Here is a 19,626-nt window from a genome sequence, read left to right on the forward strand (position 1 = left end):
AGTTGACAGATGGTCATATCCATCTCACATTCACAACTACACATACCATCTGAGCATACAATGATTCTGCACAAAAAGGTCCACTGACAAAGACTGTAATTTGTGGCAGATAGTAGGGACCCACATGGACGAGTGGGGCCGGGAACTGGCCATACATGCCATATGGGATGTAGGACCTTACAAATTGGACAGATATCTAGAAAAGCACATTGTCAATTCCTAAAAAAAGCAAAGATACAAAAGGCATACTCATCATTGAGACCTCTTCAAATGATTGCATAAAAGAGCTTCGTGGCAATTGATTTCAAAGAGATAGTCACCTGCACATGTTAAAATTTTCTCCTGTGTAAAGAAAATTGATCAAAATGGAAGATCAAATCTTTGGCATGTAACTTTTCTCATCTCAGTGAATAGCATAAAAAGGCAATCCATAACATATAATACCAATGATAGAAATTCTCCTCAAGAAAGGAACTGCTCTACTCTAGTCCAAAGATCAAAAGAAAGAAAGGACAATTGGAAACTTATACTATTAGAGCATATAATCTATACAATGTATACAATTTTAATGAGCCTGACAACAATCTTGATTTGGATCGACTAAATCATTCTTTTTTTAAATCCTGTAGAACTGATTACATTATTGCACATTTGCTTCAGAAACTAGCATGACCCTCCTTCCCACAGAAATGTTAACAGATGGATACGAAATTTCAGAAAGACAAATAAAAAAACTTAAGTCTGCTGTATCATAAAGGTTACATCCACCTCCATTTTCCTTTGTGAAAACTAACCTACATATAAGATTTCATTGGCTTATGTAAACAGCGCGGGAATGAGTTGCACAATGATTCCAGATCAAGTCCTTATTTTTGGGGGGGTACAATAATAAGGAATATCCTTGTGCAACTTGTCTTTGGGCTGTTTTTAACCGCTCAAAGTATCAAATTATGATGTAAATGTGAGAATACAGTGCAGTAGATGTCAATATCATGCAGATTGCCTTATTCAGAATATTTCCACTTTGACGCTGTAATATTGCTTAGGTTGCCTTTAACAGATGGATACGAAATTTCAGAAAGACAAATAAAAAAACTTAAGTCTGCTGTATCATAAAGGTTACATCCACCTCCATTTTCCTTTGTGAAAACTAACCTACATATAAGATTTCATTGGCTTATGTAAACATGACAAAGATCACCATTGTACCAGAACAATGCTGGTGACCTCATGATGGTTAAGGTCAGACAGGTGGTTGGCATGACATCTTCACAGGTGAAGAATAGACGATAAACAGCATAAACAGGTGGAGGTGTGACCAGCTAATAGCAGGGAATTAATGCCACAAAGGGACTCAACAGTTTGAAATTAAATTAGAAGTGAAGGAACAGGAACATGACATAGTGCTCTGGGGTCTGGTCAATGCAAAATCATGCAATAGAAGGAAAAGGAAAGAAAGCATTGACAGGCAGCACAATGGTGATGTAGTGAACTAATTGCCTGTGTAGGTAGTGAGCAGGTGGACACTGTTATCTTGACAGACAGGTGGGGCTTGACATCTGGATTACCCTGTACCCAGGGCACATTTGTTATTTCCCAGAGCCATTCAGAAGCAGGTGGGTACAATTAGGAACAGAACCACCATGTATTAACCTGAGCCTCATGAACATCGCTGAAGGACATACAGTAAAGCATCCAATTAGGCAAAATATGACACTGAAAACCAAACCAAAATTTAAAAAATGGCAAGGGCACATGTCCCTGTTGAGTCACTTAGTTTTATTTCTGATTTTTAACGTTACATGGTTTGAATAATACTCGCAAGGCTGTAAGCACTTTAATATATTCTGCAGGTAAAGCCTTTCACTTTAAGTGGAGAGGAATAACTAGCAATCAAATTCTACCAGGGCACATGTTACATAACATGTTGTATTACCTAATACAAAGTTGCCTCCATTATGTAAGGAAGTATGTGTGGCTACATCTGATTCACCCAATTGGTTTACCCAGGGGAATAACAGGTATTCTGGGTAGGGTGACTCCTATCACTCAGCAGTAGTGAAAGAAACAGGGAATGGGTGCAGAATTATAACAATCTGGAAAGCCTCCAACAGGTGGAGTTCCAGACTGCTCAGTTGGAAGGCTGTTATTCTATGTACAGTTTAAAATATAACTATAAAAATCAAGCTAAAAACTGTGTAGGAGAAGAAGAGGTGGTAAAAAGTTTGGAATATGCAACACGTTGCAACACAATTGTTCTTCACTGACATGACCTAAGACCTAAGAGATAAAAGTAAAATAGAAAAGATGGAAGCTTATCATACTACTGTAACTACATATACAATACAACAGGATGTATTCCATATCACCCGAGGTGCCAGCCCGACCGCGGGTCTGATCGCCGGACGACCGAAGGCCGAGGGGTGATCCGACCCGTGGGAGGGCTGGGACCAAGGGTGATGCAGAATACACCGTGTTGTATTTTATTTATATCATACCCACCTGAGAAAACCCATGCTTTGATGCAAAATGCGCCAGAAGTTGAACAAATTTGGTGCTCTTGAACAAAAAGTGTTAAGGAATGATCCAACTTCCGAATCAGGTATTCGAATTGCCAACCATGCCGCACTCGGCCCGCTCGAAATGGTTCGATTTACTCGAAGGAAGCCTGTGTGATACAAACTTCCAGCCTGTGTCATATGGAAGTTATCAAACGGTTCCGGAACACCCGTATCAAACTTTTCCCATCACAGGTATGACATAAATTAAATTATTGTTATGCAACCATGAAGTATGAGGTGAGGAAGTATTGGTATAGGAAAAGAATAGGTATGATTTCGACAGAATTGCAGCTTCACTGCAGGTTAGAGGCATATCTAACTGTAACTTCCTCATCAACAAACCTCTTAAGTTAACCACTTCATCCAACATAAACATCTCTACTGATTGTTTGACAGTCAGCCTAACAGTTTGACATTCTGCCCGATACGCCAGTACCCAGCATCTCATGCATACTAAAACAGAGCTGCGTACAGTTCCATACAGTGGGAATGAACAAAATTGTAATCTGCTTTTTGAAACAAACCAGCTGCCCGTTCTGACAGCAGGAAGTGGTTTGGTTGTTTTAAATGGTTTTCCCCTTCTAACAGCTGTAACCTGTATTACAAAAAGCAAGTGCATGGCATTCGTACTGTCGTTTGTACAAGTAGTGGTAACATAAAAATGAACCTACATGATTGTACAAATATAACTGGGACTGAACACAGCCCTGGTTACACTGTGTTGAGCAGATAAAAAATTTATAGTTTCTATCAGTTGCAGTGATATTAAAGGTGATTGGGCCCTCCAGGAGGTGACAAGGACAGGTCAGGGGCATGGCACTGTGGACTAACAAGTACACATGAGAACACCCATGGTTCTACCTCACAAGCCAACAATTTACCACTGCTGTCAGTGGTGTGGATATTAAAGTTCACATGCAGGCTGCAGCATAGCGGAGGTGACAAGAACAGGTCAGGTGTGTTCACCAGTCCTCCTCCTCTCCTGTCACACCCCATTTCTGCCTGCACCCATCTCAATGAATGCTTCCTGCCTACAGGCCAGCTTATATAAAGGCAGAAATTGAAGAAGTTCACAATTTGTGGCTGGTGGTATTTTCCATTATAAAAGGTCAAAGGATCAATGTAAGGGAAAGGTCGTACTGGTTGAGTTATCGATATGACAGGAGTGGTAATGCTCACCTCAGGGGTTGTACCCAATACCTACAGAAGGTTCAACGTTCCCTGCTTGTAGACTGGCTCATTTATAAACATCTAAACTCTTGGTACTATATCATCCTGTTGAACTCTATAGAACACATGTACATACACGTACCATATGTTAATAAATGTTGCCCACACGTACCTGGATACAGGCCAAGGTTTGGTGTTATCACCAGGTCCTAGTGGCTGAAAGACTGAAGAAACTATCATACAAGACCAATAAACAAGCTATTCATTCTGCAGATATTTTTTATTTCAGTAACTAAAGGTGACTAAGCTACAAATAAGTGTCATCTTTGTACCTTGAATAAAACAATAGTCATTGACCCTATATCATAGGCAATACACATACACAAAGACTAGGTAGAAATAATCAGGAACTGTTGTGGACCTTATAGGATTTGAGACTTGTGTTATTCTGATTGCTTGAAATGTCCCTCTTTTAATCAGCATTTACGATCCTAAGCTCAATTATGGACAGTTCTATATCCCTACAATTCCCCCTACATATAAATGTTCCATAACATTGTTGAGTCCTTTTGCTTTATTGCCTTATGTAGATTTATGTCAAAGCTTTCATCTCATCTTTTAGAATGTGATAATTAGACATCAGGATATTCCTTTAACCATACATACAGAAATATTACATTATATCTGGTGTTCCTAGAAGTGAAAGACATATCTCAGGACTTGTCTTTATCACCTATTTGTCTAGCAGCAGAGAACTCAGAAAAATACCACACTACATAAAACCTGCTGCAAGAAATTGGACCCCGAATTTGTTAGTCATGAACACGTAAGTTTTATGGCACCAGGCGATAAACCTTTATCCAGCAATAAAGGTCACGCGCAGCGGGGAGTTTGACCGCTTTACACAGATGGACTACTCCGTTTGTCGATTTGATAGAAGTTGGTCTCTCAAATGTCGGCACCGATTTTCTTACTATCTTTGCTAAAATGAGGATTGCTTCTTTTCATTTCTACATTATTTTTAGGCTTTGAAACATACCAGAGTGTACATGCTAATGTATTCAACTGATCAAACAACACTGCAGGACTTCTTCATCCTGGGAATTCCATCTAGTTTAATTTCCCACACAAGACCCATAGGCCATTGTAATAAAGCCAAAACCTTTCCAGTCCTGCTGGATTTACAGCATTCTTTTACAGGGCATACTACATCTGAAATGAAATCAAGGCATCAAGATAATTTCAAAATGTCCTATCTTGAAGGAGTGCCAGCCAGATTTGCACCTGAAGGAAGGATCACAAATCTCATATCTCCATTTCAGCATGCTGTTATGGTCTATGCAGGAGGGACTGTGGCATTTCTTGCTAACGGTCAAAGATAGGTACCTTTCAAAATTCTAAAAGATCCTCTCCGATACTGAGAGGTAAATGGCAATGGGTACTGTAAACAACCTGAAGCATTTTGCCTATGTCTCAGGATGAGAAAATCCTTTATTCAAATGTTCATGTATTTGAAATTCAAAGTGTCTGACAGTGCAGTGAACTCGAAGAGAAGTTACTCCAATTGTGCATTGGGATGGACACCGCTTCAGAAAAATAACTGAAGTGAGAAGTTGAGTCATTGTACTACAGTCAGCCTATGAGCCTGAAGATTTTTCTGCAGTAAAATGTAACCTTTCAAAATAAAGGGATTAAAAACACTTGGCTGGATAAACCTTGTCAAGAAGAAAAGAATACCAATAAACAAAAGGTAACACTTTGCAGTTGGAACTGTGACAAAAGTACCATGTAATTGTCATTCAGCACCAGTGGTGGGAATAGAGGGACTGATGTACAGGCCATTCAGCCTCAAGCCGAAGGAGTGGAGAGTATACCAAAAAAAGATCATCCATCATCAGACATGGACAAATGTCCAAGTACTAATGTCATACGGCACTATCAGAAGATATAAGAGTGTCGCTATGACTGTCATGTAGTACCAATAGTAGAAAATACATGAGATGAAAGTCAATCAGCACCAAGGACAGAGTGGTTGGTAGATATGGTGTTCAGCAACTTTTACAAGCTTAGTCTATAGTGCAAGGTCCTTTTTGAGAGAGGAACATCAGTGTAAGTAAAGGTGTCAGCTGGTATTGATGACAGCACCATGGGAATTATTCACTTCAAAACACAGTTGGTAAGGTGTAAACATACACTTTACACAATGGTTAGAAGCATTGATATAGCTGCAATGTGTTCCAATTGTTCAGTGACCCATAGAGACCAGGTGTCACCTTTAGTTCCACAAGCTCCAAACCCACTGGCTTGTTACCTGTGTGGACAAACCATCCCAACCTAAGTTTTCAGGACAATCAGAACGGGTCACTGAACTTGTCACTTCCTTCATATACAGGACTGAGAGATGAATGAAGGGCCTGTATGGATTAATGCTGCAACACGTATCTCATCACTAAAGCTTACAGACTTGTCACTTCACATTTGGCTCAAATTTGTACACTTTAACAAGATGGATTGATACTTTTGGTCCCATTGTGATATTGTGAACTGAGTGAGTGAAACTTTGTGGCAGAGAAAATCTATAATGCTGGTTTACCTTATCTGCAGAGTAACCTATATCCATTGTTTTTTAAGACATTTTCTTAAATAAACAGGGTATTCAATGATATCAAGTTGAAGGTTTCAAACTGCAATTACCAACAGGGTATTTCTGTTTATCTGCTATTCAAGAACTTTCTCCTTGTGACTTGACAGAAGTATGACACGGATATTTTTCCTCAGAACTAGAGCTAATATCATCTGAGACCAATAAAGACTATTACATACACATTGATTCAGTACATAATGACATGTGATAGCTCCTACATGGTATACATAATAGGAAGCAGATATATAAAGAATGTTTAGATGGTAGAAATTCCTCAAATGATACATACACATCCCATACTACACACACACATGTGTTAGTTAAGATTAGCCTTGTAGAACTGTTGTTATGTACAAGTAGATGCCATACTCTGTACCTTGCACAACTGTTGTGTAATAAAGTTATCATATTGAGATGTTACATCATTCTAACTGGTAAGTTACTTGTTCATACTTATTGCATTACTGCATTAGCAAATGGACATAGAAACATGAAAGCCTAGCTCTGTTTCAAAGGATGTCATTCAGCACCATGGTCAGGACATAGAGTAATTTCATACTCCATAGGCCTGATGTTTAAGTCCATAAAATAGATGGTGCAAATGTAATAAATAGATAACATTGGAATTCAGAATTCACAAGACAATCTGCTTAAACACTTACAAACTTCTCAATCCCACACACCATAGTCATGTTAACTACCACTATGAGCCCCTTTCATATTCCCTTAAGATTACAGCTGTCATAAAGAAGATTCTTTCTTAGTGAGTAATTACACCTTATAGATAAGACAGACAGCATGTACATGTACGTTGCCTCTACAGGAGTAGCTGTCATGTTTCGGCTGTTGAAAAACAGTTTATCACTCCACTGGAATTTCCAAGAATCCCTCTTCAAATGAGACAAATGTGTGTTGATAGATCTGCTCTTGTTGATAGCACAACAGGGACGGTACCCTGCATGAGGAGAAGATACATCCCAGTGAACACCACATCAGCTCAGGGCCTGGGGGGTATGGGGTCAGTAAGGCCACTGCCCATATGAGAGTAAGAACTCAGGTTGGTAGGATATGTCATGACAGGGTTACATCACGGGTCATTGAATAAAAGGGATACACCTTTTTTAAACAAATGCGATAGAAAGGACAATGCGAAGTAACACAATGAGCTGCAATCCAATTTTCTAAACAGATAACTTTAGAACATCATTACAATGATGAATTATTCTGAGACCGATATCACCCAACGGTTTGTTGAAATTGACCATTACCCACTCTCCTGAGCATGCCTAGAACTGTACATCACTGTTTCAGAGCTATGTCTCCCCGCAGCCCCACCCAAGATATAAAATGTATGGCCATAAAACATCCATCAGTTTTATTTCACCTTTCCCTCCAACTTGTAAACATGAAGTATGTGAGCTCATTAAAACCTTGGTCCTTATCTGTTTCAAACTGAATCAATCATAAGAACCTGTGCTACCTAGTAATGGTGTCATCCTTCACTGCCACCACACCTGTCATTTCAGGCACTGACATTTGGAGCCTGTGCCTCCCAACTTAGTTTTGTCATGGTTCCTCCCTACAGAGGGCTTTATGGCAGAGCTGGGGATTCCCCAAAAGGACATTATGTCCCCTGACAATTATGTCACACTGAGGAGACTGCAATGGGTTTGGGGTAACAGATGAATAAAATTTCATCCAAAAATTCTGCTAAAATTCCCAGAATTTGGATAACATTTGAAAACATTGTTTCAGTAACATTTTTTAAACATACGAAACAATCAATACTCCAAACCTACTAACCATCTCCCATCACTGGGTTAGATTATGGAGTCTATAGACACATCAAACATGTAACTTTCTGATGGTGAAGCCTAGAAACTGTGGACTATACTGGAAGAACATGTTGTCGGCAAGTAGTAAACATTGATGGCATCACTCTAAATGTCAATATACTGCCAGCAATTGTGACAAATTACGAACATCTCACACCAATAAACGTGTTGATGGTAAGCATTAACTGTAGGAAATGGTATCATTTTCTGGATTCATACAGAGTTCATACAACTGCTTTACAGGTCTTGACCCATTGCGTTAGTCATTAGCACACCACCAACCTTACTACAATTTCACTAAAACCAACAGACTGTTACCTGTCCATAGACCCTGAGTCATGGCAAAAACTAGGTCAACTGATAATGTGTTGGGAGTCCTCACTCTAACACATTCTATGCCATATTAAATACAAAATTGTGCAATTCATCATTGATTGTAAAAACAGTTTTCTGTTCCTTGTTATTACCTGCTGGGTCAGCCATTTATTACTGAAATTGTGAGGGGGATTCTTTTGAAATGAAGACTATACACCAATAGCTGAACAGTTCACTGTAACTGCCATCTATCTCTGAAGTATACTACATGTTATGCACACATGCTATAGGAGAACTCCATCACCTATTAGGAGTTACGTTTACAGCCATTTCTGACCCCTAGCTCAAACATGTGATATCGGTGCATATCCAAGAGAACTAGAGCATGGCCATCAGGAGGGGCCAGAATATAGCAGGCTTTTGGGATGTGCTGAAATTATAGCAATATATCAATAAGCTTGATATATGGTGCTATTAGAGCAGGGCCATTTTAGCCACCCTTCTGTTAGTTTTCCCAAAGCAGGCATTGCCTAGGCTTACTTTTGTTCTTAGTTTGAAGTATAACAATTTTGAAGTATCTAATATGTGTAAACATTACACTCATATGTGTTCCTTGTGCAGGTTTAATAATCCACAGTGTGCAGGCAACCACTGTTCCTGTGGTTTCAAAGTGATGTGGCAGCTGCCATTGGGGATGGATGGAAAGGGTGGTAATTACTGCATGAATAGACTCTCTAAAGTCCACCTCAGGATCCAACAACAGGATCCTACATTACATGCCTGCAACACAGTTCTAGCAGTTCAACAAATCTGTGTGCTGTCGAACAACTTTTAGGCCAAAATTTAAGAGGAAATTTCTTATCTTCCTTTATGGTGTAATCAATAACAGGCACGTCCAGGTGGAACGCCGCTTTATTGTCGGTTTGTGGCTCCACCAAGACAGATTTATTGCATTTAGCAGCAATCAGCAGCCTGCATTAATATTGATAACCGTCATTTTGTGGTCATTATAATTGTTGAATTTGGTAATTATTGGCTGGGAGCAATTGGAGATGAAGGCACTATGGCCGGCAGATTTGTCATAAAACAGGGACTGCAGGTGTCCGATAATGAAACCGTCCCCTCTCCCTACTGGTAGAAATTAATGATACTGGGTTATAGTCCCAGCTTGGCCATGGCACTGATACTTTAGCAACATTAACACTTCAAATACATTTCAAGAGATATTCCTACCTTACATCCTGCACCACCTTCAAGTTAGGTCTTCAGCAAATTGATTCTGTATTACGTTTGGTCACTGGTTGTCATATTCAAGGGTCTTTTATAATAGATTCCTACTTCATGTATGGTTAAGAAATGTAGATATATAGTCCATTATATTATTTAAAAAAAGGACAAATATAATCTATTCTTGATATTCCTCAGTTGATTTAATCATATACTTCAAGAACAGAAAAATAAGGCAAAGTAGTCAAATTGATTTGCAATGAATTATTTATGAAATTTCAGGATGTCATAGTCCTTAGACTAAATCATACTAGACATATTTGACAAAGAACTAAGATCAATAGACTTCATTGTTAACTATATAGTTATTTCTGATTAGACAGTAAGTCCTGCATTAGTTGGTACCTTTATGAGTCAATCTAAAATCAATCTAAAATTAATTTTCTCATATTAATGGAGAATAACTTACATTTATGTAATTAACACCTGGGGGATGTGAAAAACAAATATCATGGCTTGGAATTTCTTTTCAAACCTTAACTAGATCAAATTAGCTTTATGATATAAGGATAACATGTTAAAATGTTTGGAACTGCAGACAAAAGAACATGGCCTAATAAACCTACATGTTGCAGAATACAGGACATGTGAGGTTTTATTGGTTCTCAATTTCTTTCAAACTCCTGCAGTGTATGGTACTGTATAAAATGGATGTTGCATGGTAAAGATTGACATAACACCTTTTAAAGATTGACATAACATTTTAAGTAGAACATATCATTTGCAGGAAATATGAGACACCTTCAACTTAACCCCCTTCCTGTTGGGGTAGCCATTTTGTTCTACAGTTGTCCTGCTCAAGGGGCAACACAGTAAGTGTGACACATGGTGGCCTTATACTTTTTTATAGTTAGTTAGTCAGAATCTGACTAAATCCCTGACAGGTCCCATGTTGTGTCCTTGGGAAAGTCACTTGACACCAATTTCCTCACTTGTCTCAGGTGTAAATGAGTACCTTGCTTGGGCTAGAGTTGTCCCGACGTTAACGATAAAATGGAGGTCTCATGTCATCTCAAACAAGTTAAAGAACCCACCACATAGATCAAAAAGAGCAGATGTCCATCATGGTAGTGGATCAAATAAATCTGTCATCTTAGCCTGTTCTCTTTAGTTCAAATCTGGTATGCTATACCATGAGGCAGTTTACTTCAGTATGCAGTTCAACTAAATATATATGGCATGATGTAATAGTTTTAATAACTACAACGGAGCTGACATCTGTACCCATGTAGTGGCAGTAGCACTATGGGTTAAGAATGAAAAGATTATACTGTATCTGAATGTTTCTAAGGTTCCACATTTTATTGAAGAATGTTTCATCACAATTCATATCATTGTCCTATGTACAAATACATATCAGCACATCATAACAGTTTGTCTTTTACTTAAAGATTGTTGCAGTAAGTGTTTACCCCCAGGAAACCAAGGAAGAAATTGGAAATTTGGATAGTCTGTGAAGCTCACTATCAAAGAGAGAAATCAATCTGTATATCTACCACTATCACAGCAGATAAGTCAGTGTAAGAAAAAAAACATCTCAGCATGAAAAAAATAATGGCTACTGGCGCAATTTTCCTGACAACTTCAAGTACAAGTTTTATCGCAATGAGTTGCGTGTAACCATTAAGAAGACAAATGTTATGACTTGTTTGTCATTTTTCAACACACAGAGTGGAACAAAGCACGCAGGGACACATTACAGCAGAATTTTTGTCCTTGGGGGAACATTGATGGGAAGTTGTTAAAGGGAATCACCTCAACATTGGAGTTTCTGTCATCTACCAATCCTTATCTTCCTCATTAATTTTTCAGTGTTGCTAAGATTTGGACCAAATGGGGGAGAACAGTTAGATTTACTTCCTTGCACAAGAACTTTCTGTACCTGAGCTAATCAAATCTTGGATAAAAACAGTTAGTCATTGTCATATGAACTGATAAGGTGTAAAGGGGATAGGATCTGCACAATATATCATCACTGAAGCGAATAATTCTCCTCTTGCAAATGGCACACCAGCTCTGTGTATGTTGTGAACATGTCAAAACTAGTTATTTTAACAAATGTACACCAGTATCCATAAACATTCAATATATGAGTATGTATTCATATTCATATTCTGATATTACATGTTAACAATACCAGTTTACAACTTACTTTTGCAGTGCTGAAAACATATCTCAACTTTACCAACCATATAGGTATATGATGCATATATATGTAGTAGAACTTTGTATATCTATTCCCCTTGCTGGTAACATTACTGGACATTTGAACTGTTAAATTAAGGTTCCTTCCGCATTTCAGTGGTCAGTTGGAAGTGAATGGGAGTTAGCAGTAGTCAAGGGCCATTCTGGGGAGTTCCCTGCTTGGGTGTCTGTCAACCCTCCCCCATTAAGTCTACTATCAAAAAAAGTCTTAGAGTGGAAGTGCTTAGATGATTCTAAGACTGAGTAAAGTGATATGGCAATACCAAAATTCACTACCTTAGCCAAGAAGACTTTAAGTTGGAATACATTATGGTTAGTCACAATAATGCTTTCTAAGAAATTTCAGAAGGAAACAAGTTTGAAATATTCATCTGGGATTTGCATGATGGCATGATGAATTAGCTGAGGATCAATCAAAATTGCAAAGACATGAGTTAGCATGACATTACATGGCAATTGATAACTAAATAAAGTTTCTTTTTTACCAGATATGCCGATGCAAGTGAAAAACTTGTCTGAGTTATGGAGCTTCTGTACATAGGAATCTATCTAGCTATGGTCTGAATCATGACAAATACAACTGTCATATTTTCTGAAAATGACCAATGTCTTTACACCCAAATCTTTTTAGAAAAAAAAACAGACCACAGCAGAATAAGTAATCTTAACAAATGCCATATGAATATCAAGATATAGAATATGAAACCAACTCTCTTAATTCTTATGGATGACATGATACTGCCACATGAGAAAAATACATGAATTTTAACTTATTCAAAGGAATGTACCTGAAAGAAATATCATCAATTATTAAGTATACACACTTCAGATATTTAGGTATTTAAGATAATCTTGAGAAGGCCTTTATAATGATTTTTTATGTGGCACCTGGTGGAGTTATGAGAGTTGATGATAACTTTAACCCTTCTTAATTCAAAGTACTTTTATCAACAGTTTCAACCATCTGCCCTAGTCTTTCTTCATCATCTATTTGTGACTATCCTAATTTAGGAACTTAAGTTTAGGTTTCAAAGATAATTGCATGCCAATTATCTCAGTGTTTGAAGACTACTCGCATATTTTGTGGCTGATGACGATAGACAAAGAAAGTTAATATCATAAATATCATGCAGCCCTGCTGAAAAAGTATGTCTCAAATACGCACTGGGCAGAGTTGGGTTGAATGTCAACAAAATTCAGCATAATTAACTGCGGAAAGTACACTGTATAACATGTGCCCGAAGTGTTCCAAGAGATGAGGCCATAATATGGCCTTTTCCATTCTACACATAAGACACCTAAATTTAGAGATTTGACATTTGCGTGTCAGAAATAACAACACAGCCCTGGATGACACACTGGCCTGTTGACCCATATGTCCCAATTCATAAAAAATCAATTCCAGAATGACAAAAGTAAATCAGGTCCTGATGGCAACATTTAAATCTCGTCATTGCACAGTAATGACATCATTTACCTTCATTTCATATGTGTGTGTGTGTGTGGGGGGGGGGGGGGGGGGGCACGAACAGCTTATAACCTGTGTGTACCTATAATGTATGATAACACATTATTCATTGCTATATGGATAAGAATTAACAAGTCGACATGCATCATGAAAGAGTCTTTAGTAGGGCTGTACAATCATGCATATCTCTGCCTTGATCAGGTATGTCTGTGCCATGTTGTTGTGTTAAATACAATTATGCTAATGATATCAAGTCTTAATGGCCCCATTTGTCCCTTTCCCAGGTGGCATGGTGCCCTAGTAACCTGTAATGTCAGCTAAGTTGTACTGCCCACATTAAGGACATTACATGAAATACAAAATACACTGGAAGACTTCTGAAAATCCCAAACAGATTCATCTTCTACATACATCTGCATCTCTATTAGGTATCTGATGACCTAATACATTCCTATAAATCCAGCTTTGCCTACTTGCCATAGGAGCCAGGTCCTGGGTGAAACCTCTAATAGCCATCTGTGAGTATTTGTCATGATATCAGAATGATCTAATCAAATTGTTACATGAATACAAATCTGAGGATTGAAAACAAAAATACTGTCACACAGTATCAAATGTGAGCAAAACTGTTTTACGATTCAATCCAAGACCATTTCCAAAACCCAAATGACTAGAGAAGTATATTACTACAAGCCAATGACATCATTTTCCAGCATCCCAAGTGGAACAATCATTTCTGACTTCTTACTCAGATATCTTTCAGGATATGTTAATATATGTCATTAGCCCTACCAATGGGCAGCTGCAAGGTAATGACACATTGACACACAGTGACATGGATGACATGTCATCATGCCAGCTAATGACATCACCATAATGACATCATCTGGCGCCAGCAAAGGTAACAGGAGTTCATGAATGTCATGCTGTCAGGGGATACTTTTTGTTTGATTGATTGTTAGTTTAGGTTTGATATAATAATTGCAGTCGTGGTCAAAACTACTACATACAAATGTAATGGCACCTGGATCTTTCCTTGCAAATGTGTAGAGTGTTACAACACCATCATGTAACATGTTTTTTCGTAAGGAAACACTTGTGTATTAAGACTGCCTTATGCTGAAATTCTTTTGACCGTGACTAATGATGATTCTGCTATGTTGAATATCAAGTTAGATATTATTTTTGATCATTTGGTCAATTTGCAATGAGTGATAGCATCACAAATGATGACACACATAAAAGCTAATTGAACAATTACACCTGACTCATGACTTGATGACATTATCAGCATGATAATAGCACCACTCATCATTTTCTCTAATGACAAAAATTTCCACTCATGATGTCCGGCTACGTACATGTATGATATGGATATGGTAGAGAAATTAGAATGAAATGACTTGGATCTCTTTTTTTTATCACCCAATGCTCTGATTCCATGATTCCTTCTGTTGTAAAATTCAGTTCGACATACTGGTACAGTAGTTGTATCCTTTTGTTTTGATGTCCAAAAAGAAAATGAAGAAGCAAAATTTTACTTGGAATCTCTGAACACAATTGCCAAAATCAAAAGAAAAATAAGTTCAAATCCTTATTCATAATCAGGGTTACAAGTGCAAAAGTTAGAAACAGAAAGTACAATTAGCACAGCTGTGGTAGTAGTCCAGTGGTAGTAGTACATGCAACTGATGATATTCCTATAAATGCAACGTCACAAGAAATCTATAATACTTGAACTTTAAAGTTTAATAGCAGGATTGATCCCATATCTGTCACATATACTGCATTAAAGTGATTGCCAGTATCATCTTTCCTGACAATGCAATGACTCAGTAGACCATGGCACATAAATTCTAACAATATGGATCTGTGTCAGCATGTTGGTTATTTAGGTTGCACCAACTATGTTAATGTTAGGACACATATACAATGTAGATACATATTGTAAGGCCAAGCTGTTGATATACTTAGAGACATATGATAAATCATTATGAAGCATAAATGATGTAGCCTCAGTCTGCTCTCATTAGGATTTTTCAGCAAATCTTCAACCAATGAATAGAATGGAAATTTTGCCTGTTAGAGTCAAGAACCATAATGATTACAGCTTTCTATCAGCTATGTTCAGCAACTGTCAAGGTCTTACAGCACAACGTAATTAGGAAACTGCTAATTGTAGCAGGATCATCCTTAAGTCTTATTGATAGTGCAAGATGACAATCTGTCCAACTAAACCAAATTGTCTTCATTTGTGGAAGGAGGTTGACCTACAATGTATATAATACCAAATCTAATGTACCTATTTGTGACTGATTGCAAAATCAGTGGATGTACTCTTAATGGGTAACACAATCAAATCTTAATGTTGGTTGGAAAATGAATGTGTCTTAAGTATCTTTTGAATCTGCATTCCTGCTCAGTAAAACAAATTAAAATCACCATACAATATTACCCTACCCTACTCTATCCAACATGTAAAATTATATTAAAGGCTTGAGCAAGCAAAGTTCACCATAGAGAATGATTTATTTGTAAAAGCATCATAGACTATGGGCTGAATCCATTACAGGGAGAGTGCTCACATATCCTCTTTGAGTTTCACATAATCATTTAACTACTCAATTCTCTGATTTAATGCAACAATAACTATGATACAATTTGGCATGCTAGTTTTGACAATCTGATCCTTAGCTGATAATATAATCCCCTGTATAAGGGTGCAATGGATGTAATCATTCAAGATCAACTCTACTTCCATGTCATACAAGGTTCCTTCTATTACAAATGATGATAAATATACACCCCATTTTCCAACAGAATAGAGTATTGAAATGTTAGCAGTTTTGCCCATATTGCAGCATATCAAGCTAATCACCTGGTAAATATTACATATCAAAGCCAAAGGTGCTTTTCTAACAAAAGGTGCTTTAATATTTCATCTCATACCATCATCATATTTACAAAGACCAATTTGTTTCTGGCAGTGACGAGGTACCTATAAAAAGAAACGATACAAAGAGATATATTTTACTGTTTTGGTGCTTTTCAGGAGATTGCTATGGAGTTCTAAAACAAAGAAAAAGGGCACCTTTCTGCCCAATGCTTATTTACATTGTGGAATGGATTTTTTGTTGATCTTTTCTAATCTCATATGATGCTTATCATAATCTGACAGTTAACCTGGTGTGATGGAGATTTGTTCTACCTCTGAGTCACGCAAATGTCACCTTCTCACCTTCAACAGCCTCTCTATAAATAAGTTATCACCAGCCCCACATATTACCCAAAATAACCCACCATCATGGTACCATTACAGCAATGTCTCATAACATGTTTAGCAAAAAAAAGAATGCCACAGCCCTATGACTGATAGGACAATCATCGGAGCAACTATCAAGTCATTAACTCAGAAAGGAAATCATTTTGTGCAGATAAATGTACTAAAATAGATCTGAGTTGTGAGATCTGTCAGTAAATCTCTATTTGCAAACTTGGGAAATGAAAGTGTGTCAGAAACTGTGTGACAAATAGATCAGATTAGAGCCTAATCCATTCCCCTCTCCCAGATTTGTTCTATCACTGCAAAGAGATTGTTTTGATGGTATCTGATCCCACTGGGGAATGAACAACCTTTGATGGGAAATGAAAGTATTTCTTGTGCCCAGCTCATTGCCCAGGTGTTCAGTTACCACAGTTGCCTAGTATGCTAAGTACACCAGTAGAATCAATACCCTGTATCCTAGTGAGACAGACATGCCAAAAGCTATAACCGGGTTGTTCCCACAGAAGCAGAACTTCATTAAGCACAGCGAACAACACACCTTTACCTTTGAGAACCTTGGAGGTATAGCCTAATGGACAGATTATCATCTAAACATGGAGGTTACGTTTGCCAGCATTCCTTGGTTATGAAGGACTTTTCATACTTTGTTGTGGGTGACCACTAGCTTACCAAGCCAGATAATTTTGGGAAGAAATCTAAACTTTACTTTGAACTTTACTCTGCAATCAATGATTCATTACAACTATATGGTAATTACTGGTAGGGACACTTCCCCTGGCAGTTCTTTTCTAACTGTAGAATATTGAGCGCTGATGATTCTAGCATGATGGGGCACAGATGTAAGGGTATCTAATTTTTGCTGTCTCTGTAAATATCATAATAACATGACACTTTTCAAGTGCCATCTAATCTTTTCATCCACCTTCCCCCTGCAAATTTCTGCACTGAATCTGCATCACTATGAGCAATTGCAGCACGCTCAGCAGAAAGAGGGAGGATAACGATATTGTAATCCTTAATGCCTGTTGTGGGTAATGTCTGCTGTATGATCCTCAACCCAGTCTGGTACATATGGTATTACTTTGGTGAAACAGACATTTCATCAGAAGTTGCCAGCTGAACAACTTCTGCTGTGTGAATGATGAGGACCGCGTAATGGCCCTGCTGCCCAGCCTGCTGTGACAGCTCTCTGACCTCCATCTCCTGTGGTAACTAGGGGGTGATGGAACTCGCTGGGTCACTGGACAGTCTGGCAGTCCTGGACGGTCCAGCACATGCCTAGTATTACACTGTCCTTGTCTGATGGCACAAGGAGGAAATGTGTTGGGGAATTGGGGCCCATCAGGTCCCAGCTTCCACAGATGAATTGACCCAACATGACCCAACAAGTAATGTCTAATGGGGAAATTTGGACAGGGTGTGGTGTCCAACTGTACCCTGGCCTCCATGCAGACCCACCAGTAATGTCTCATGGGAAAATTTGGACATGGTGTGGTGTACAACTATACAAATGTACCTGGCTTCCATGTAGATTGAAGTGTTTCATGGGGGATCAACAGTATACAAACAGTTTGTTGCACATATTTCAAGCAGTCAATTTATCCAAGATTCACAGCTTTACTCAAAGAAGTTGATGGGTAGATAAAGCAGGTGTAAACACCTCATGAACATGAGACTTGTGTTAAGATATCAAGAGTACTCTGAACCTGTTTGCAATGTACCATCTACATCGTATACTTCTTGTCATGATCAGTGGAAGACTTCAATTAGCTTTTAGTAAGATAACTTGATCAAGATCCCATTGCAAAATCAAAGTAAATCCTACTGAGAAAAGACATCTGACAGAATAGTGGATAACAAAGTCAGAAGGGACTTGGTCTGTCCCATCAGACTGTGCACTCCTTCACACTTACAGCTATAAAATCACATAACATGGCACTTATGAATGTACGTATCACTTTCCACGGGCAAAGAGATGGACTGGAAATCCCCTATTTCTCCAGGGGGCATTCCCATCTATTCTTGCTACTAAGGCACTCTAAAATGACAACTGCAGGAAGTAAAGTGATGCCATCATCTTTCCTGGACAGACCTACCACCTGATGGAGTGGAGTTGCTGCTGATGATCCATCAGGAGAGGTCTGGCACTGGGAGGGTGTCCCACTCAGACTGTACCATTAATGGGTGGGGGGTACACCAGAAGGACTAGGCTTGTCAGCTTTCATTTCCATCTTCTTCTCATATTGATCATTTCTGTTTTACACACTCATTCCTGATTCTTTAAAACTTCTGCTATTGCCCATCGATATTGATGGATATAATGCCCTATTGCTATATGATTTCCCAAGAACCCTACAGGTTATTTGGAACAATTTTAGACCATATCTAGAAATCCTAGAGAATGGATTATGCCTGTTAGACTTGTAATAATTGGAACATGCATCACTGTCATGTGCTGTCACTTCAATAGACTGGGTCCCTTGTGTTCAGATGAGACTTAAGAAAGGATATCCCTTGAGATATGGGACTAAAATGGAATAATGTCAAAACTGTTCAAGAGGACCACCCAGGGGACTGATAAAACCTGGCCGCTGTAGACAGGTGTTTGTTCCAGCAATGCCAATGGGAATGATCATCTAACAGAATACTAGAAAGTGGTCACATTAGCCAGTTGGTCTTTAAGTAGAGGTATTCACTTGTATAGCTGTAGCCTGGGAACCATACCATCGAGGCGTTCGGCGGTGTAGAGGTGACCGCCCGTACAGTTGATTGGTACAGGCCGGGGGAGTTCTTACGGGGTTAGATTGATTTAGTCGCGGGAGGGGTAAACTCAAAAAGGCCGGCTACAAGCTCTA

General features: G+C 38.4%; 1 protein-coding gene across 4 annotated transcripts in view; it reads right to left on the reverse strand.

Moving 5' to 3' along the window:
* Window positions 1–19,626, reverse strand: part of LOC118418584 (serine/threonine-protein kinase Nek9-like) — a gene marked incomplete at its 5' end in the record, with an annotated part of 53,152 nt that overhangs the window by 5,970 nt on the left and 27,556 nt on the right. The window contains 1 exon segment of one of the 4 annotated variants that reach the window (XM_035824606.1): window positions 7,066–7,330. Within the exon segment in view, the coding sequence (XP_035680499.1) occupies window positions 7,268–7,330 (63 nt within the window). 4 annotated transcript variants of the gene reach the window in all.

The sequence above is a fragment of the Branchiostoma floridae genome, chromosome 1 (genome assembly GCF_000003815.2).
Source record: "Branchiostoma floridae strain S238N-H82 chromosome 1, Bfl_VNyyK, whole genome shotgun sequence".
Taxonomy (NCBI): domain Eukaryota; kingdom Metazoa; phylum Chordata; class Leptocardii; order Amphioxiformes; family Branchiostomatidae; genus Branchiostoma; species Branchiostoma floridae.